Source organism: Camelina sativa, chromosome 14 (genome assembly GCF_000633955.1).
Source record: "Camelina sativa cultivar DH55 chromosome 14, Cs, whole genome shotgun sequence".
Classification (NCBI taxonomy): Eukaryota; Viridiplantae; Streptophyta; class Magnoliopsida; order Brassicales; family Brassicaceae; genus Camelina; species Camelina sativa.
In genome coordinates this window covers 7926565-7945992 of record NC_025698.1, presented here as the reverse complement: position 1 = coordinate 7945992, position 19428 = coordinate 7926565, and the positions used below count along the sequence as shown (strand labels likewise).

Here is a 19428-nt window from a genome sequence, read left to right as displayed (position 1 = left end):
TCGAATTGGTTTTGTTTCAGATGTTAGACGCATGAATGTTGCCCTCACTAGAGCAAAACTCTCCCTTTGGGTTTTGGGTAACACACGAACCTTGCAAAGAGACCATAACTGGGCTGCTCTTGTGGAAGATGCAAAAGAAAGAGGTGTCATCATACCAGTTAAGCGACCGTACAACTCCATGTTCGGCGAAAAAGTGATGGATCAAAACCATTCTGAGAATGTTCCAAAGAAATTTTCTAAGCCTGAGAAGCAGCATTCACGTCGCAAGGAACAGAAAGCAGGGACATTTGATAATAGAAAAATGAGGAAATCTGATGAAGAAGTTGTGTCTCTCTCATCAAAAGGATCCGAGAGCAAGCACAGCAAACGAAAAGCCAAAGAAGAAGCTTCTTCTCAAACGGGAAAACTAGTAGCAAGCAGTGAGAAAGTAACATCCGAAGAGACTCTGAGAGGGAGCCATGAAAAGAAAGAAAAAATGAAAGGTAGGGAAAAAAGCAGTAATCCAGAGAATACAGATGCAACTAGTTCGAAGAAAGAAAATTCAAATGAGTGGAAGAAATCTAAGAAGGCTTCATCAAAGCTTGACGGTAGCAAGATGGCAAACCCGACAGATGAAGTTGGACAGAAAGATAGACAGATAAACAAAGGCAATGCTTCTAATCAAGGAGGTGTTGAAGATATGATATACAAACGAAAGCAACAGCGTGAAGCTGTTGCTGCCATTCTGAATTCGTCTCTGATTCCTTCACATAAGCCCAAACCTCCAAAGCGACCATTGTCCCCAGGTTCAACCGCTGGCAGTCACACAAGACCGCCTAAGGCAATTAAAGGTAAGATTTCATTACATATCCAACGTCTCTATGTTTCGCCTCAGAAGCTGATGTGCAATAGTAAATTACTGTCCTAATACTGAATTTCACTTCATGCTTCTTATTTGCAGAGTCCAGCAAGAACAACAGTAAACAAAGATAACACAGAAACTGATGTAACGAAGTTTATCTCCCACAATCTTGCCTGCTGCTAAATTCCGGTTACATTGGTAAGTTTTAGACGTTCCTCTGGTATCATCATAGGTTCTCTCTGAAACTAGCAGTGAGAGAAAATTTTGGCTAACATGTAGTGTTTGCAACTCCAGTCGCAAAATTTTGTCTGTGAAGTTGCCTGCTAAGATTTTTTTTCTTTTCCTTTTGCTGTGTACATTATCTTTAATTAAAAGTAAAACATGCCTCGTATCAATTTTAACATCAATTGGTTTTTTTTTTTTTTTTTAAGCAAAACTAATTAGGATAATTTTGTAATGAGAGTATTTGTTCCAACAAATACAAAAATATCGAAGTCGCTGATACTCAGTTTCGATACTACAACACCGTAAGAACAAAGAAAAAAAAAAAACAAGAAACTAAAATAATTGGAGAAGATGATCCATTTCTAACATATCAAGGGGCAGATGAAGAAGGATCAGTCCCGCTCTTAACGGCGGACCAAATTTGGCCAATGCCTCTGGTGACGTGAGGCAAGACGGCGCTAACTCCGTTAAGTGCAGCACCAGAAGCTAAACCCAGCACGAAAGTCTCAACGTATCCAGGTTTGGTCTCCAGCTTGGCGTCGACGACGGCGAGCCTTCCGTTAATGGCGTCGATTTTTCTGGCGTCGGTTACAAGCTTATCCTTACTGGATTGGTTTCTGGAAGACGAAACGACCCGGACTAGCGCGTTTTGGAGGTCTTCGATGACCTTAATCGAAGCTTCGGCTGGTTCAAGGCCTCGTTTCTGGTAGTGAGAGATTAGTTCCGTCGGAGTAGGGAATTTCTTCGATTTCTGCTTTTGTTCTGCTGTAGTTTCCTCCGCCGCGTTCGGTGTCGCCGGTTGCTTCATCTTCTTCTCCGGAGAAACAAATTCGGAAAAGGATTCTCCTATCTAAGAACTTTTTTTCTCGAGTGTAAGAAGCAGCTGCGTAAAAATAAACTCTGGGTAATAATTTCATTCGTGGACCGTATGTTGGGCTTTTGGCCCACGAATATTGTGAAGATAATTAAGGGTATGATTTTTTTAGTAGATATGATTACCTAACAATTAAGGGTATGATTGTCTAATGTGGTGGTTATTGCGCATAGTCTACGGCAGCGATTTTTCTGATAACGTGTCAACGAATCATAAGATCAGTTTTTGCAATTTTGAGCTCTCAAGTTTATATAACGTTTTGAGGGAGATTATTATATTAACCATACTGTAGAAATTAATTAAGGAAAAAGAGAAGTGTAATAATATTCCCTTAAGTCTATTGGAGTGGAGAACGCTTCTTCGGCTACGACAAGCTTTCGTTTAAATGGCGGTTTTCTTGATCACTCTCCGCAGCCGCTCTCTCGCTACTGTTTCTCCGATTTAGGTTTTTTTCTTCTACTCACATTTCGGGGTAAGAAATTATTGGTATCTGTTGTTCTTATAATTATTGCCTACAATTTCGCTAATTTTCTGTCGTTTCTTAACGTATTCCGTTTTCGCTTAGATCATGCAAGTGACATTTTAGATCTGATTTTGGTTTACCGATGAAATGTTGGTGTGAGTTCCTATAAGTGTAGCTGAAGCTTCATTGTGTTTATTATTATTATATATATATATATATATATATAAACTGAGGACTTAGTCAAGCATGATCCCGGGAGGGTTCCTGATGATTGAGAGGCTTGACTGAAGGGACATTGAAATTTTGATTGGGTGTAACGATAAGTATAGTTGAAGCTTACCGTATAATATTTTTTATGGGTTGAGTATTGGGAGCAGTTTTGCATATATGTATGTTAATTACAATATGCTATTCGATTGCCGATTAATAAAAAGAGTAAAAATTTTCCGGGGCTTAATTCTTGTCACTTTTGTTTCAGGAACCCTTCTTATGCCGAAAACTATATATGGGAAGCCAATACCGAGTGTTTGAAGAACCTGTCGGGTCAATATATAGTCACACTTAGTGGGTTCTCTGCTGCGGTAAATCTTTGGAGGGTAGTTTGTAGCCTACCAAGATTCAGCGTCCAAGTTCTGGGGCCGAGCTGCCCCGTAGCACTGACTTTATACCTCTTCCCATTGTTCGGAGGGCTAATTCATTACAAAACATGATGATGGATGAAGATATTGAGCAAGCCACTCTTATCTCTTACACTGAAAAGCCAAGGACGTTTCCTGACATGCGTAGTAAAACCTACAGTCCATTGGTTAGTATATAAATACCCTTCTCTGTCTTGAGCATGTTTTTCTTATGCTATTCATTGCACCAAAACACCATCATTTGTATTAAAACATGTGTTAGTCTTATAACTGATTTCATTTCTATTTCTTTTAGCATCCCAATACCTTGAGCATATTCTTTTCCTCTTTGTAAAACTTATGAGTTTCTTTGTGCAGATTATCCGGATTCTGAGAAATTTAAATGTTCGTGCCCTTTCTGTACTTCTGCTTTTGAGCTTTGGAGGGATCTTTTACATGGGAGCACGCACTTCTCCCATCATTGTGTTCGTTTTTGTAGTATGCATCATCAGCTTCATGTTGTCTGTATATCTGACCAAGTGGGTATTAGCAAAAGATGAAGGACCTCCAGAGATGGTTCAGGTAACTTCAAACAAGTTTAGGTTGTTTCTATGTGATTTTGACTCTGTTTTTTCTTTGCACTCAGTTGCATCTTTAGTTCTGTGTTATGAGCTTATTCTTTTCCGTCTAGATATCAGATGCTATACGTGATGGAGCTGAAGGATTTTTCAGAACACAGTATGGTACTATATCAAAGATGGCGTTCTTGCTAGCTTTCGTGATTCTTTGCATATACTTGTTCCGTAACTTAACCCCCCAGCAAGAGGCTTCTGGTCTTGGAAGGTGATGATGCACAATTTTGTACACAATCATTTGTTTTATCTTTTGTGCTGTGTTATAAATAACACTCAATTGTCTAATTTTTTGCTTCAGGACAATGTCTGCATATATTACTGTTGCTGCATTTCTTTTGGGCGCGTTATGTTCAGGTAATGCTGGATATGTTGGAATGTGGGTGTCAGTTCGTGCTAATGTGCGGGTCTCCAGTGCTGCTAGACGTTCAGCAAGGGAAGCATTGCAGGTTTGCTTAGTTTAGCTGTTTAGAATTTAATAGGACTTCCTCCTATATACATGGCCAAATACTAAGTGATAAATTTTAATTCAGATAGCTGTTCGTGCTGGTGGATTCTCAGTGCTGGTTGTTGTTGGTATGGCTGTGATTGGTATTGCCATCCTGTATTCTACATTTTATGTATGGTTGGACGTGGATTCACCAGGCTCAATGAAGGTTACTGATCGTAAGTCATAGGTTCCTGCTCCCTGAAATTTCTTTTTATTTTAGGCAATTTTTATAGTAACTAGCCATATTCTATGCATCAGTGTGCTGATTTAAGAAGGTTATGTTTCTTGTCTGAGGCTCGAATTCAGTCACAAACTGTATCTTCTTAACTATATGATTTATGTCATATACCATAAGTTCGCATCATACATACTTGGGTTTCAAAAGAATTTGTTTTGCCAAATTTTGACAAATGACTATTTCCTCAAGAACTAGCAGCATGGCTTGAATCTTCATCTCTAGAATCCGAATGCAAACTGTTTTGATGTTTTTCTCAAATGCGTAATGTTTTCCAACCCAAAATTGCATTTGCATAGAGAATACTAGAGTGCTTGCTTGTAGTAATTCCTTTTTTCTTACAGTGCCTCTTCTTCTTGTGGGATATGGATTTGGTGCATCATTTGTTGCCTTATTTGCTCAGTTGGGTGGTGGAATATATACTAAGGGAGCTGATGTTGGGGCAGATCTGGTAGGGAAAGTTGAGCAGGGTATTCCTGAGGATGATCCTCGAAATCCTGCTGTTATTGCTGATTTGGTATTAGTTCTTTTCATTTTTGGACCCTATGTTAATTATTATTTCCGGCCTAGAACCTTTGGTCATCAATCACGCCGAAAGTATTCATTTTCTTCATCATTGAATCTTAAATCGCATCTTTTTGAAGGTTGGAGACAATGTTGGGGACTGCGCTGCTCGTGGTGCTGATTTATTTGAAAGTATAGCTGCGGAAATCATTAGTGCAATGATACTTGGGGGTACAATGGCTCAGAAGTGCAAAATTGAAGGTTTGTGAGGAGTCTCTGTTTTATTTATAGAGTTATTTAGTAAAAACTGCATGGCCAGTTCTACTGTGGTCAAACTAGCATAAAGGGTTTAAGATCCACAATTACGAATCCTTCTGTGACTAAGGTTCACCTTTATTCCTGCTTCATGATTTTTTATTGTTTACCCAGGTTTTATCGTTTATCATGCAGATCCATCTGGCTTTATTCTATTTCCTCTAGTCGTTCACTCTTTTGACTTGGTAATATCATCAATTGGTATTCTATCAATCAAGGGAACTCGAAATGCTAGTGTGAAATCTCCAGTAGAGGATCCAATGGTTGTGCTTCAGAAAGGATATTCGCTAACTATTATATTAGCTGTTTTGACATTTGGCGCGGTAATTTCATCTACATATGTCATTGATTATGTTGTTCATTCCATGGCTGTTAAACAGTAGCTTTTTAATGTTAGTTGTCATTTTTATCGATAGTTGACTTTACACACACATGCACATAAGGGCACTTCTAAGCAAGTGAAATCCTTTTATTGTGGTAATTCTGATGAATTTTTCTGACAGAATTACCTCTGTTTTGTCGTAGTCGACTCGTTGGCTGCTATACACTGAAAAAGCTCCAGCTGCTTGGTTGAATTTCTTTATGTGTGGCTTGGTTGGGATCATCACAGCTTATGTATTTGTCTGGATATCCAGATATTATACTGACTATAAGTATGAGCCTGTCCGGACATTGGCTCTTGCGAGCTCCACTGGTCATGGAACCAATATAATTGCTGGGGTCAGCTTGGGTCTGGAGTCCACGGCTCTTCCTGTTTTAGTTATAAGTGTAGCTATTATTTCTGCTTTTTGGCTGGGAAATACCTCGGGGCTTATGGATGAAAATGGAAACCCCATTGGAGGTCTATTTGGAACCGCTGTAGCTACAATGGGAATGCTAAGCACTGCAGCTTATGTACTTACAATGGACATGTTTGGTCCTATAGCTGATAATGCAGGTGGAATTGTTGAGATGAGCCAGCAGGTAGGTGTCACATGAGTGGTTGGAATCATTACTATGTCTATGTTGTATCTTTGATTTTCAAGCTCACAGAAAAATAATAGTCCCTTGTCTCTTGCAGCCAGAAAGTGTCCGTGAGATCACAGATGTTCTTGATGCTGTTGGGAACACCACAAAAGCAACAACCAAAGGGTTTGCTATTGGATCTGCTGCCCTAGCATCATTCCTTCTTTTTAGTGCCTATATGGACGAGGTTTCAGCTTTTGCTAATGTGTCTTTCAAAGAGGTATGTATATTAAGTCTCTTTGTTGAATTTTGTTACCTCTTATTCCATTCTTTTTTCAGGAACCTCCTCGTACTTATCCTTATCCTCTTATCTAACCAGGTTGATATTGCTATCCCAGAAGTCTTCATAGGTGGGTTGTTAGGTGCCATGCTTATTTTCCTCTTTAGCGCTTGGGCTTGTGCAGCAGTTGGTCGAACTGCACAGGAGGTTGTCAACGAAGTAAGAAGACAGTTCATTGAGAGGCCTGGCATAATGGTAAATATACTTCCTCCCAAGTCTGTTCCCTTTTCTTCCTTTTTCCATTGGGTGTCCTTCTGAACTTTATGTAACAGGACTTTCTGAACTTTATGTAACAGGACTACAAGGAGAAACCAGATTATGGTCGATGTGTTGCCATTGTCGCATCTTCAGCTTTGAGGGAAATGATAAAACCAGGAGCTTTGGCTATAGTATCACCCATTGCAGTTGGTGAGTCAGTAACACGTTGGTTAATCTGTGGAACGAGAAAGAAACAGACATAATGATAAAACCCTCTGTATTTGGTGTCCTCAGGTTTCTTGTTCCGGATCTTGGGATACTACTCGGGACAACCTCTGCTTGGAGCAAAAGTAGTAGCTGCAATGCTAATGTTTGCAACAGTATGTGGTATCTTAATGGCACTCTTCTTAAACACAGCAGGAGGTGCTTGGGACAATGCTAAGAAATACATTGAGACTGGAGCACTTGGAGGCAAAGGAAGTGATTCCCACAAAGCTGCAGTAACTGGTGATACGTAAGCAATCTTTCATTTTTCGTGTGCTTCGTCTTCTTCTTAGTCTTTTCTTCATTGGTCATTTCCTTCTTACTTTTTACTTTATAAAGTCAAAACTGTTTTCTAATGAGAAACCACTTTTTTTGAAAATGGCAAAGTGTGGGAGACCCTTTTAAGGACACAGCCGGACCGTCGATTCACGTTCTCATCAAAATGTTGGCGACTATCACTCTTGTCATAGCTCCAATCTTTCTCTGATAAAATCCTCTTTGCACATATATAGAGTGAGTGAATGACTGAGTGAGTTAGGTTATGAATTCATGCAACATGTTTTAAGGTTTTTTTTTCCTCTCATCTGAATAAACAATGTTATTTTTGAATGAATAAATGATGACCAAGCACTTCTCAGTGACATTTGATATCTTAAACCAAAATTATGAGTCATGTTTTCAAACAGGTTATAGATACACCAAACTTGACCCCCAAGAGCTGCACATACAAAATAACCACCTAAAGCCGTCCATACTTGTCTTTACAACACTAGCTAGTAGCTTATCATCTAGATAATAATAGTACTGACTAGTGAACATCCCACCATTACTCCCATGTACCGCGAAGCAGGGGAGTGGCTTCAACATCGTCCCCAAAAGTCTTCAAAAGATCGCACGTCGATTCATCACCGTCACCCTTAGGCTCCAACTCCATCCCTAACTCTTCCTCTATATCGTCGGACGCCGAGATCAGTAACAACTCGCATCCTTCGTAATTCAGGAAGTCGGGCGGGTCCGCTGCCCCAAACCGGGTATGACCTAGATGGGCTTGAAGATGTGCCGGAAACTGAGCCCTTCTCTTTCTCTGCAGCCCACCAAACCCTGACCTTCCTCCACCTCCTTGCTCTGGATTTCGTATTTGGATCAAGAAGGATCCTTCGGGTTCAATGTTCATCGACTCTTGTGGCTCATGTGCTCTGTTCTGCGACTCAGATGGGAACTCGAGCTTGTAGACAAGATGTGTATGGTGTTTTCGTGTCGGACTAGGCTTATGTCGGAGAATTCGATAGACTCCTTCTCCGACAGCTCTCGCTGGCGGTTTGTGTCTATGTCCTCGAGTCTTCGTCTCATACTCCTCTGACAAACAAATCATAATCAGATAAACTCACCAAACAATATAATAAAATTCAAGAAATTATTACCTCCTTTGAGCTCATTTTTAACATCTTCAACATTTGTGGTCACCATCTCCACGAATCCCCAAAAAGGTTGCGACTTCTTGCTCGGAGCAGGTAAACTTTTCTTACCCATCACAATGAATCGTAGCAGAAGCTGTTTCTCGATGTTCACTTTCTACAAAGATTGAGATGAAAAATCAATCATATTTAATCATGTAGTAATGAAGACTAGAGCTTAATAATCAGTATTGTTTTGTTCTTAATTCTTGTTCTAGCTACCTCGACGCCGTGTCCTCCTTCACCACCTTGGTTCTTGTCGCCGGAAGAGCTAGTAGTCGCGTCTCCGTCACCGGAATCTTTATGGGAACCTTCTTTACCTGAAAGAGGGTCTTGTTTCTCCTCGGTGGGATTCTCACCGGACTCAGGACGCATCACTATGTATAACCTTTGAACATCGTCCACACTGTGAGCTTCTTCTTTGTTAACCTTTGGCCTATAAAAGAAAAATATTTCTCCTCTTTCCTGATTAATACAATAAACTGAACTCATCAAACAAACAAAACAAAAACAGACACCATAGAGTCTTTTTGAACTTGGATGCATCAGCCAAGAACAGAGGGAGGTAAATAAAACCTGAATCTCAACTTGAGGATCTGGTCTCGTCTTAACTTCTTTACCTTGTCCCATTGTTTCTGAATTCTCGTACCTTAGAAAAATACTTCTCTTTTTAAACACTCGATTAAAAAACGATATTTTTTGTCGTAACACTTGACAACGTCAGAACATTCCCACGTTGTTCTCTACTGTGAGTTACGTGTCGACCAACATGTAATTCATAGTTAAAATTATAATTTCACATTTTCTCCAACATGAATGTGCATGGGAAATTCATTTTTCCGCATATTTACATATTGTTTCTTTAATAAAAAATATACACAACTTTTTTATACACAAATCCGAATCTAATAAAATGGCAGCCACCTTTTCTTCAGCTCAAAATAAGCAACTCCGTTTCTGAATAAATTACTCTTGGCTTGCTTCTACTGAAGTTACCTCTGCAAATCAAAATCTCAATCATTAGTGTTTATCTCAACGAAACTTAGACTTTAACTTAAGATGAGACAAGAGAGTTATATCTTACCAAATTCCTCAAAACTATGGGTTTGATATAGAAGATCCTGTATTTGATATCAAAGGAGCACTCCTACCATCCTGCAATACCCACAATAACATCAACCATCATAGCTAGAGAGACATCTAATGTTTTCGGATTAACAAGTCTTACCGATGAATAAGAGACTTGACTAGGATGTGAAGATCTTCCTTGTCCAGCAAAATACACAGACTCAAGACTCTCTTCACCAAGCTCTCTAAGTCTATTAAGCTCAGGCATTATTTCTTTACCAAGATCAGGCCTATCTTTTCTTCTTAACTCTGCACATTGTAGCGATAACTTCGCAAGAGCCAAAGCTTCCTCTACTGGCCAATCTGGTACTGCAGGATCAAGCATATCTTTCAATGTCCCTTCTTCGATCGCTTGTTCCACGTAATAAGCCAAACCCATCGGCTGTTTCGCGGTCAAGAGCTGCAAAAGCATGATTCCGAGAGAGTAAACATCTGACTTCACACCCAACATTCCGGTTTGTTGATACTCAGGATCGATGTAACAGAACGTTCCTGCAGCTGATGTTACTCGGTACTGGGTCACGTTTTCAGCTACAGCGGGGACGAGTCTTGCAAGCCCGACGTCGCTGATCTTGCTGACGTAATTGTGGTCGAGAAGTACGTTTCCTGGTTTCAAGTCTCTGTGGACAATTGGTTCTGGTTTGGTCTGGTGGAGGAAGAGGAGACCCGTAGCGATCTCAGCAGCGATTCTGAAACGCAATTGCCATGAAATCGGCGGCGTGTTTCCGCGTCTGAAAAGGCGGTCATCTAAGCTTCCTTTGGCCATGTATTCATAGACGAGAATACCGAATTCTGGACAAGCTCCTAAGAGAAGCACCATGTTTGGATGTCTTATGCAGCTTAGTACTTCAACCTGAGCGTCAAAACACATCAAGTTTATAAAAAAATTTCATTCAATAACATTTTTCTTGTAACACAAGTAAAAACTATAGGGAAAAACAGAGTTAATGGAGAAAAATTGTAGAGAAGATAGATGTTTTGTTACCTCTTTGTGAAACTGTGATCTTCCTTGAGCAGCGTCAGGGCGTAAAACCTTAACAGCGACACTTGTGTGATCAAGATGACCTCTAAACACAGGTCCATACCCTCCTTCTCCAACTTTTCTCGACTCTGCAAAGTTATCTGTACCTTCTTCGATTTCTTGAACAGTGTATTTCCTGTATCGAACGATGCTATGTCGAGAGAAAGAACCGCTATCTTTCAATACCTTCATCTCTGCGTTTAGCCTCCTCTTTGCTTCCACTTCAGCAAGCCTGTTTGCAGCTTCAGCAGCTTCCAAGGCTGTTTTGGCTTTTGCTCTCTCGTTTTCCACTATTGACATTGCTGTTTCCTCTGTCATCTTTAGTTCCTCGAATCGTCTTTCCTCTTCTGTCCTTAGCTTTTGCAGCTCTGTCGCCTAATCCATATTGTAACCAAATTTATGAATCAACCCTCTTGAGGTGAAGAACAACATGGAGATATAGATGTATATATAACAATTACCTCGTGCCTTGCGGTTAAAGCTTCTCTGCAAGCTGAGCTATACATATCCATAGTTTGTTTCAGCTCTAAACGGAGTCTCCTCATTTGAGCTTCAACATCATCCTGCAACAACAATACAAACATTTTCATGGAATGTAATAGAAAAACAAATCGGAGAGCAACACAAAATCATGATTTGGTTCCAACTTATACCAAGCTCTGAGATGAATAAGAACAAGAATTTCTCCCACTCTCTTCAGAAACCGTAGAAGAACCATTGAGATAACTCAAATCCGTAAACTTGATTCCTAATCTATGTGACCCAATGCTCTGATCTGAGCTCGTTGACATTCTTGAGGATCTTGCTGATTCTGGTAGATCGTAGGTGAAAGAAGATCGGTCTACACTCGGCCTCCCCGAGCTGCTGATGAAGGAAATGTCGGATTCATGTTGAGAAGCACTGATGAATGAGAACTCGGACTCTGAATCTGAGAAATCCCCCACTAATTTCATATGTCCTTGTGGCGGTTTCGGAACCCCTAATCTACAAAAGTCGAAACCAAGATTTACGAAATTGTTGAGGTAGAGTTACACAGCAATTGTTTAACCAACAGAATATAATACCTGGTAACATCTGAATCTACTGATCTTCGTCCTCTATGCAAGGCCTGTGTGTTAGCTGTTGAAAACAAGGAAGATGGGACAGATTTAACAATGTGTTTTGAGATATGCTTGTCACGCAAGCAACAATATTTCCTCTCAAGATTAAAACTCTGACCTGTTTTATGTTTTCTCTCAAGGGGAATAGTGTCATGATGACTCTCTGATTCGTTAAGAGCTGATGGATGATAAGGAGCAGGACGCGAGGCGTTTCGTACCGAAGAGATCTTTCCTTTGGAGATAACGTAAACATTGCAGAAATCTGGAGCTGCCTTTGACACACTCGCTGGTAAATCCGTTTTGAATCTTCTGTTAAGGATCAAAATCATAAAAGGAAACCCTAAATTTGGTTATTATATTCTTCTTCCGCACGTAAACCAATAAACCAAAACCCTAATCAGTTTTATTACCGCATAAAGCTGTTCCGTGATGGAGCACCAAGAACTAAATTCTCAATCGAAGAAACCGTAACATATTCGACAATCGCTTTGACTTTGTCTGCGTCTTCAAGCACAACGTCCTGACAATGAATCTGCATGCAGAAATAATGATCCAAAAATAAAATTATTAAAAAAGCTTCGAACTACTCATTTGTTATATTCAACTAACAGTTAAATTTGTTTCAATAGGTATTATTATAATTAAACACCTCTTTGCGGCTGCAGTAACAGTGGAAGGATACAAATAGATCTTTCGTTTGTTTCTCCATTTGCTGCTTATGTGATATTCCTTCTTCAATATCTGCATGTATGAAACACAAAAGTGAAAACCCTAAAAAGAAACTCAAAACTTTGCGCAAAAAAACATTGAGCAAAATTAACAAAATATGGATTCTAATTATAGTATGTGAGAATGCAGTGAAATGTTAACCTAAAGAAGATTGAGATTTGGGAAGGACATGAATAAGAGCAAGAGTTTGTCCACGAGAAGCAAGATTCTCCAAAGTCCATTTGATAGCATTTTGACTACTTTTGTCTTTATCTATTGCAATCGCCACAGAACCACTTTTTGTTCCTTTATTTGTCGCGTCTGCTTTCGGTAGCCACATTATTATTATTAACAGCTTTTCTTCTTCTTCTTCTTTTTCCGTTCTTTTTGTAAAAGGAACAAACTAGAAGATATTGAGAAATTTCCTTACTATTCCCCCTTAGTAATTAAGTGTTAAACTTGGAAGATTTTTTTTTTTGAGAAAGAAAAATAGATTCACCGCATTTTTCTATAATGATCAAAAGAGAAGTAATTAATGTTATGGGTTGAGAGATTTTTTCTGTTTTTTTTTTCTTAATCTGATGGAAGCTATTTGAAGGTTCTATATTGGATGAAACTAATCCAATTTCAGAGGTAATAACTCAAACCACACAAATACTTTTCTTTTTGGGTAGAAACTTATCTGAATTCTCTTTAATTTGTGGAAACTAGAAAAGTATTAAACTAAGCTATAAGATACAAGAAAATATATATTTCTATTGAATACTTTCAAAATATAAAGGTGCAACAACAAAAGTGAAGAAAATCAACAGTATTAAAAATATACATATTAATTACTTATAAAAAGCACATTTCTGTTAAAAAAATTCCATAACAAAATTAGCATTTTTTTTTTTGCTAGGTGAATAAATATCATTAAAAATGAAAATGTTTGGATTTACATAGGGGATTACCAATATATGGGTTCTTTAGCAAAAAAGATTAAAAAATAAAGAAGCAACAATTGCTCAAACAAGGAGCTGGATGAACCTAATCACGAGTCAGCGGACCCAGAGAGTGAAAAACTTCTTGAAGTTCTTCCTATATCCTTTGGCGATGGTAATGTTAATGATTTCTCGGTCTATTGATTTGAAAATGGTAGACAAAGGAATGGCTTCGGAGTTGTGAAGGATGTTGTTCCTCTGCTTCTAAATCGCATAAACCGCCAAAATTAGTAGTTTGGTTGAGGAATTTTGAAGATAAAGAATCATAATCATTTATACTTTTTTTCTCGTCAATCATTTATACGTTTTGCATGTTGAAGTAGATGATATTATCACATCATAAATACCATTTATTTTGATTTTGTTTAATGGATTTTATAGTTATATATGTTTCGACAATATAGTTCAGAAAGAACTGGAAAAGAAAAGGACCACTAAGATCAGTCTTTTAATCTTTATGATGCTTTTTCCTCTTTTCGTTTGTTGAATTTCATATATATCCTGTATAATATCACTTTTGAACATTTCACAATCATAAAAATTATAATTGGAAGTAATTGACTATTTTATCCTGGATTAAAGAAGTAAATTTAATTCCATTACTAAGTTAATGCAGATATATATTCTTCTAAAGTTAAGTTCGTTTCTTCATGAGGCTATAAGAAGAAAACCCACGCGCACCTATCGCGCGTTAAGCACGTGATACAAAAACCCGTGGACTATATAACTCTCGAAATTGGGCCTTTTTCGCATATTTTAGAAATTGAGAAGGCCGAGAGCGCGTGGTTTTGGGCCATGCACTATTTTTTTTCTTCCTAGAGCATTTATTTCCTGTACAAAAGAAAATGCATACGTTACCTTCGCATTTCGATCTCTTTTAACACACTGCATTTATTTGTTGCATACACTGACATAATAAAAATAGTTTTTTTTTGGTTTTGTTATTCTTCTTTTCATTTATTTCCAATCCTTGTTATAAAGAGGAGAGGATTGTCAACTACAATAATACTATTGGGACTTGCAGAATATTTACTTTGGTTCGACTTACTTTGGAAAAAAGAGTTTCCAAATCATACACTTACATATTGTAGATATTTATTACTATTAAACTGTAAACTTTATCTGTGTTATGGACTATAGTACATGTAGTGGGAAGGTGCTTTTATGGAGATTCCTCAACTTTGCTACCATTCTTTTTTATATATATTTTTTAACTTTAATTGGTAAAACATTTATTGTTGCTCATTTATTTTATTTGGCTTTCAAGTCTTGAAGATCATCAATCATATCTTCTGATTTCTTTTGCAAAAAAAAAAAAAGCAATCTCCTTTTATATTCCAACTTACATAACATGAAAACAAACAATCATACACACATCATTATCAAATTTTTAAAATTTATAAAAAGCCTAAGAATAATGAAACTTTTATTAGATTTACTCGAATGGTTTAAAAGAGAAAAAAGTTTCTTGGAAGGTAAAGGTTCGAGCTTTAAAATTTACTCTGTTTTTTTGGGTAGAACAACTCGTGCAATGGGGGCTGTGATGAAAGTGACAAATAGCTAAATATTTCTCATGCATTTATTGAGTCTCCTCTTTGGACCCGATCCCATTCAACTCATCTTCACAGATGTCCCAAGCTCTCTCTNGTTTATGGAAACAATATAAAGTCGAGAAAGGAGTGTTTTGACTGAAGGGGAAAAATGACTAGGCATATCTGATTTGTCAAGGTAGAAAACATTGTAAAATTTACACCATAAATCTCATAATCTCTCATATGCATGCACTAACCCCCATTCATCATCCTATAAATTTGATCTCTCAAAACGTTAAAGAAGAAGAAGAATAGAACAAAATCACCCACAAGTCATATCCTATAAATTTGATCTCTCGAACGAGGTTTTTCTAACTTCAACGTCACAGAATAAGAAGAAGATACGAACAAAATCACCCACAAGTCAGAAGCTGTTCTTCCCATCTCACTCTCAACGCAGAGGTATAGTTTCTTGACCGTGCATATCGTCTTTTGTTCTCTTTAGCTCTTTAGATTAATATGTGCTTTAGATTAATATGTGCTTTGTATCTTGCTCGTTTGTAACTCTCTCTCTCTCTCTCTCTCTCTCACTCTCTCTCTCTCTCTCTTCTCTTCTGTTTCTTCTTTCCTGATCACAAGGTTCTTTGTCTGAATCTCATTTTGTTGAGTCATTTCATTATTAAGCGTCTGGAGAGATCCAGACCAAGTTTAAAGCCAAATTCATCGATCATACAATGTCTGGAGACTCTCTGATCGCATCTAAACAGTAAAGTTTCATTCCTTTATTTTTCCAGTTTCTTTTCTTGTCTGAATGGTGCTTCTTCTTCCTCCTCTCTGTTTCTTCCTAATTCTATCATTGATGTGTTATGCAGAGCAAGTTCTTTGTCCAGATTCTCTCAGACCAAAGCCGTTAATCTCTCACAGGTTCAGTTTCCTTGAATCCAATGAAAGAGTTTCCATTAACTTGCTCCTCAAGCTGTCAATTCACTTTAAGCTTTTTATTTCCTCTTTATTTCTTCAAGAACATTATTTCTTATGACTCTGTTTTCTCTGAAAATATAGCCAAAGAATGTTACTACAGTGATCAACGGTCTTGATTCCCCCAAGAAGAGCAAGTTTCACCTTTACAGATTCGAACTCGAGCACGATGTGAGTTTCACTCACCTCTCTTTTAATCATGTCGAGAAATCCGTAAAAATTTCTTACAGCTCAGACTCTGTTACGGTCTGAAACAGGTGCAGCGATTAAGAGATCAATTGCAGAAGGAAACTGCACTACGCGCTCTATTGCTGAAGGCTTCTGATCAAAGCCATAAGATTGAGCTGTCTCACGCATCTTCTCTTCCACGTAGCGTATGTTTCTCCAACTTGTCTTAAGTTCTAAGCTTAGACGTTCATGGATAAAAGCTTGAACCTTGTGAATGTTCCTATAAAACCGGCAGGTTCAAGAACTTCTCTCCAATATAGCAGCTATGGAAGCTACGGTCTCTAAGCTCGAACAAGAGATCATGTCTCTGCATTTCTTGCTGATTCAAGAGCGAAACGAGAGAAAACTCGCCGAGTATAACCTCACGCATTCTCTATCTCCACCTGTATGTTAATTAAATTCTTCTGTATGTTTAATATTTGTCTCATGTGCCTGGCTCTGATTACAACATTGTTGCCCAGAATGCTATAGATTTGGTTAGACTTTCCGAAAAGAGCGAAACTTTACGCCGTAAGGATCACAAAGGACAACCTAGAAGCAAACTGGCAAAGTCCTTGCAGAGTTTTGATAATGCTAATGAACTATCCAAGGAGATGATTAGATGCATGAGGAACATATTTGTGTCTCTAGGAGAGACATCTGCAGGATCCAAATCCTCACAAGAGACTACCAGTTTTTCTTCTCGTGAGAATCCTACATCATCGTCATCGACATCGTGGTGGTCTCCTTCAGAACACTCACGGATCTCCAGGTGGGCACAGAGTCCACGGATCGATATTCAGAAGAACTCAGATGTTTTAGCAACAGAGAGCAATGCATTTGATCCTTATAGAGTCCAAGGAAAGCTGAGCTGGGCTGACATAGGGAGTTACAGATCTGCAACTGAAGTGGCTTCAATGTCTGTTGAGGAGAAGAGGCTCGGATATGCTTCAGATGAGTTATGGAGATTCAGGTATGTACACAGTTTTAAGCATCTTCTGAGATTTAGTTAGGGTCCTTGAAATTTGACAAACTCCTATGTGGCATTTTTATTACAGGAACCTCGTCGAAAGACTTGCCAGAGTAAATCCAACAGAACTAAGCCACAACGAGAAGCTCGCCTTCTGGATCAACATATACAATGCCTTGATCATGCATGTAATAATGTCTTCCGAATTTTCGCTAAACTTCAATTTGCAGATACAAAACTTACATTTTCCTAATTGTCTGAATCAGGCATACTTAGCTTACGGCGTACCAAAAACCGACGTAAAGCTCTTCTCCTTGATGCAAAAGGTTTGATCTCCAAACACAAAACTACTTAACACTTATTGGTTTGGTTCAGACAGAGTTTAATGTAAGTCTCTGGTTTGGAGGTTCTATCAGGCTGCTTATACAGTTGGTGGGCATTCATACAACGCAGCAACGATAGAATACATGACTCTAAAGATGAACCCTCCTCTGCATCGACCTCAAATCGTACTAAACTCAGCTCAAACTTCATTATTTTCTGCAAATTCTTCATTTTCTATACTATATCTCTTACCTAAACCGGGATATTCAGGCTCTGCTTCTCTCCATTCTCAAGCTGAAAGTAACAGAAGCACAGAGACAAGCAGGGATAAGCACACCTGAACCTCTAGTGTCGTTCGCTCTCAGCTGTGGAATGCACTCATCTCCTACAGTAATATTTCCACATCTATCTGCATTTCACATCAGCATTTTTAAACCCACATTGCAAATTTCTCACAGAAATCACTTGCAGGTGAGAATATACTCAGCCGAGAACGTAGCCGAAGAACTTGAAGAAGCTCAGAAAGATTATATACAGGCGTCAGTGGGAGTGAGCCCCAGGGGGAAGTTGATTGTGCCTCACATGCTTCACTGCTTCGCCAAGAAATTTGTCGATGACTGCAAGGTTTCTCTGTGGATTTCACGTCATTTGCCTCCTCGCCAAGCCGCATTTGTTGAGCAATGCATTCACCGGCGACAACGGTGGGGTTTTCTGGGTTCATCTAGTAGCAAATGCGGTGTAGTTCCCTTTGATTCACGGTTTCGGTATTTGTTTCTTCCATAACAGGGGCATTGATGCGCAATGACGTGATTATAGCAAATACTGTTCCGATCCTAGGGTTTTAGGTCTATAACTATTTAGGTGATTCAATCTTCTTTTCTCAAAGTAATAAACAAACCAATGTATTTAGATTTGCTAAACGAAATAAGAAGACGAAATACATTCTCTCAAATTGCAAAAGTATAGTAGTATCGCCAGGGTACACGTTATTCTGACAAATTACTAAATGTTATGTGTCCTTAAGAAGGTGGAGATGAAACTAACTTGGTCCTAACTAGGCATTGATGGATGAAATGTCTACTTTCCGAGATGCTTGGACCACGTTCTTGTTTCCAGGGAAAGACTTGCGGGAGACGTCCACAAGTGCTTTGAAGCTGTAAGGTTCGTGCATAGATAACTCAGAGAGGACTTTCCGGTTCAGCTGGATGTTCTCCTTCATCAGTCCATGGATGAAGTTACCGTAGTTCACCTGTTTCAAGTTTTACAAGTTAGGATTCCAATCAAACATGTCAATTCCATGTTTTTCACAAGAAACAGAGTATTAATCCACATCTAATAGCATAGATTTGAAAGGGCATTAAACAATGGAACCAAGACTATAAGTGAACAGAAGTCATCAACAAAAACAAATGTGTTACAAATCTGAGACCAGGTAAAGTTAGAAAAATATGTTACTCTACTTGTATTAGGAATTAATTACAGTTTCGATTAGTTGGAAACAATTGACAGAAAAAGTATCAGTCATATATTACCAACACGAAATGATACTTTAAGCATAGTTGAGTTACAGGGTAGACATTCACATCCTAAAATCTCCATTTGGATAGCATCTCATACATTTGAAAACTCCAAAATTGATCAAAGATAAGATACAATCAGTATGAAATGCCCTTCATTCAACATTTCAGTCTAATGATGTCCATCTTCTAATAATAAAACCCAGTAACAGCAAGTTCTATCTCTATCACTATGTGGATGCAAGCACAGAGATCCATTGCATAAGAAAAAACTATCGAGGATACAGAAACAAATACAATCAAACTACAACTTGTGAGATAGGCGAAGACAATAAAGCAATTAGGTATAACAAAAAGCATTTATGTCAACAGCGCAAGACTCCGGCGAAATTAAGCATCCCAATTAAACATAACAAAACCCTAAATCCCTAGGATTCGATCACGGACCTAAAAGCTGCAATCAATATCTCAGAAATATCATTTCTAAACTAAATCATAATTTCTAGAATCAAGGCATTTTAGCAGTGACGCGAAGCAATCAGGCAAAAACCTAATATCAATTT

The 19428-nt window shown here is 38.4% G+C and overlaps 6 protein-coding genes across 8 annotated transcripts in view; 3 read left to right on the top strand and 3 right to left on the bottom strand.

The window, feature by feature from the left end:
* The window catches only part of LOC104743346, a 13656-nt gene extending 12224 nt beyond the window's left edge, over positions 1–1432 (top strand). The window contains exons 21-22 of the mRNA XM_010464442.2: positions 4–830; positions 941–1432. Coding sequence (XP_010462744.1) covers positions 4–830; positions 941–972 — 859 coding nt within the window. The 3' untranslated portion in view covers positions 973–1432. The remainder of the gene's footprint in view (positions 1–3; positions 831–940) is intronic.
* Positions 1311–1945, bottom strand: LOC104740362. Its single transcript, XM_010460927.2, has one exon. It carries the CDS (start codon positions 1872–1874, stop codon positions 1437–1439), a length of 438 nt encoding a protein of 145 aa, XP_010459229.1. The 5' UTR covers positions 1875–1945; the 3' UTR covers positions 1311–1436.
* LOC104740361 (pyrophosphate-energized membrane proton pump 3-like) lies at positions 2163–7586 on the top strand. The gene is made up of 15 exons (XM_010460926.2): positions 2163–2412; positions 2882–3208; positions 3399–3602; positions 3712–3863; positions 3954–4101; positions 4186–4318; positions 4722–4894; positions 5022–5142; positions 5332–5519; positions 5722–6159; positions 6257–6421; positions 6521–6676; positions 6778–6889; positions 6974–7193; positions 7331–7586. The coding sequence occupies exons 2-15, from the start codon at positions 3110–3112 to the stop codon at positions 7428–7430; spliced, it is 2409 nt and encodes an 802-aa protein (XP_010459228.1). The 5' UTR covers positions 2163–2412; positions 2882–3109; the 3' UTR covers positions 7431–7586.
* Positions 7592–9038, bottom strand: LOC104740360. Of its 2 annotated transcripts, none has more exons than XM_010460924.1 (4): positions 8974–9038; positions 8620–8862; positions 8365–8515; positions 7592–8299 (listed from the first exon to the last, which is right to left on the bottom strand). In XM_010460924.1, exons 1-4 carry the CDS (start codon positions 9025–9027, stop codon positions 7770–7772), a joined length of 978 nt encoding a protein of 325 aa, XP_010459226.1. In that variant the 5' UTR covers positions 9028–9038; the 3' UTR covers positions 7592–7769. The 2 variants fall into 2 exon arrangements, with proteins under 2 accessions (XP_010459226.1, XP_010459227.1); XM_010460925.1 differs by having other exon boundaries at positions 8620–8833; positions 8974–9031.
* Positions 9481–12722, bottom strand: LOC104740359 (U-box domain-containing protein 35-like). Its single transcript, XM_019235898.1, has 10 exons — positions 12517–12722; positions 12296–12387; positions 12057–12178; positions 11765–11955; positions 11611–11665; positions 11200–11530; positions 11008–11109; positions 10511–10921; positions 9626–10378; positions 9481–9552 (listed from the first exon to the last, which is right to left on the bottom strand). Exons 1-10 carry the CDS (start codon positions 12692–12694, stop codon positions 9496–9498), a joined length of 2292 nt encoding a protein of 763 aa, XP_019091443.1. The 5' UTR covers positions 12695–12722; the 3' UTR covers positions 9481–9495.
* On the top strand, positions 15440–18476 carry LOC104740358. 2 transcript variants are annotated; one of them, XM_010460921.2, is made up of 11 exons: positions 15440–15635; positions 15742–15793; positions 15932–16018; positions 16111–16221; positions 16311–16460; positions 16537–17027; positions 17113–17212; positions 17291–17350; positions 17441–17533; positions 17619–17738; positions 17820–18476. In XM_010460921.2, exons 1-11 carry the CDS (start codon positions 15604–15606, stop codon positions 18129–18131), a joined length of 1608 nt encoding a protein of 535 aa, XP_010459223.1. In that variant the 5' UTR covers positions 15440–15603; the 3' UTR covers positions 18132–18476. The 2 variants fall into 2 exon arrangements, with proteins under 2 accessions (XP_010459223.1, XP_010459222.1); XM_010460920.2 differs by having other exon boundaries at positions 16105–16221.

Excerpts from the sequence above, each read along its gene's own strand:
- LOC104740362 (XM_010460927.2), bottom strand. The coding sequence starts at position 1,874 with ATGAAGCAACCGGCGACACCGAACGCGGCGGAGGAAACTACAGCAGAA.
- LOC104740361 (XM_010460926.2), top strand. The coding sequence starts at position 3,110 with ATGATGATGGATGAAGATATTGAGCAAGCCACTCTTATCTCTTACACT. Across the intron at positions 3,603-3,711 it reads GACCTCCAGAGATGGTTCAG|ATATCAGATGCTATACGTGA; the intron begins GTAACTTCAAAC and ends TTTTCCGTCTAG. Across the intron at positions 3,864-3,953 it reads GAGGCTTCTGGTCTTGGAAG|GACAATGTCTGCATATATTA; the intron begins GTGATGATGCAC and ends TTTTTGCTTCAG.
- LOC104740360 (XM_010460924.1), bottom strand. The coding sequence starts at position 9,027 with ATGGGACAAGGTAAAGAAGTTAAGACGAGACCAGATCCTCAAGTTGAG. Across the intron at positions 8,516-8,619 it reads AAGGAGGACACGGCGTCGAG|AAAGTGAACATCGAGAAACA; the intron begins GTAGCTAGAACA and ends CAATCTTTGTAG. Across the intron at positions 8,300-8,364 it reads TAAAAATGAGCTCAAAGGAG|AGGAGTATGAGACGAAGACT; the intron begins GTAATAATTTCT and ends TTTGTTTGTCAG.
- LOC104740359 (XM_019235898.1), bottom strand. The coding sequence starts at position 12,694 with ATGTGGCTACCGAAAGCAGACGCGACAAATAAAGGAACAAAAAGTGGT. Across the intron at positions 12,388-12,516 it reads CAAATCTCAATCTTCTTTAG|ATATTGAAGAAGGAATATCA; the intron begins GTTAACATTTCA and ends TCATACATGCAG. Across the intron at positions 12,179-12,295 it reads GTTACTGCAGCCGCAAAGAG|ATTCATTGTCAGGACGTTGT; the intron begins GTGTTTAATTAT and ends TTCTGCATGCAG.
- LOC104740358 (XM_010460920.2), top strand. The coding sequence starts at position 15,604 with ATGTCTGGAGACTCTCTGATCGCATCTAAACA. Across the intron at positions 16,019-16,104 it reads GATTCGAACTCGAGCACGAT|GTGCAGCGATTAAGAGATCA; the intron begins GTGAGTTTCACT and ends GGTCTGAAACAG. Across the intron at positions 17,739-17,819 it reads GAATGCACTCATCTCCTACA|GTGAGAATATACTCAGCCGA; the intron begins GTAATATTTCCA and ends AATCACTTGCAG.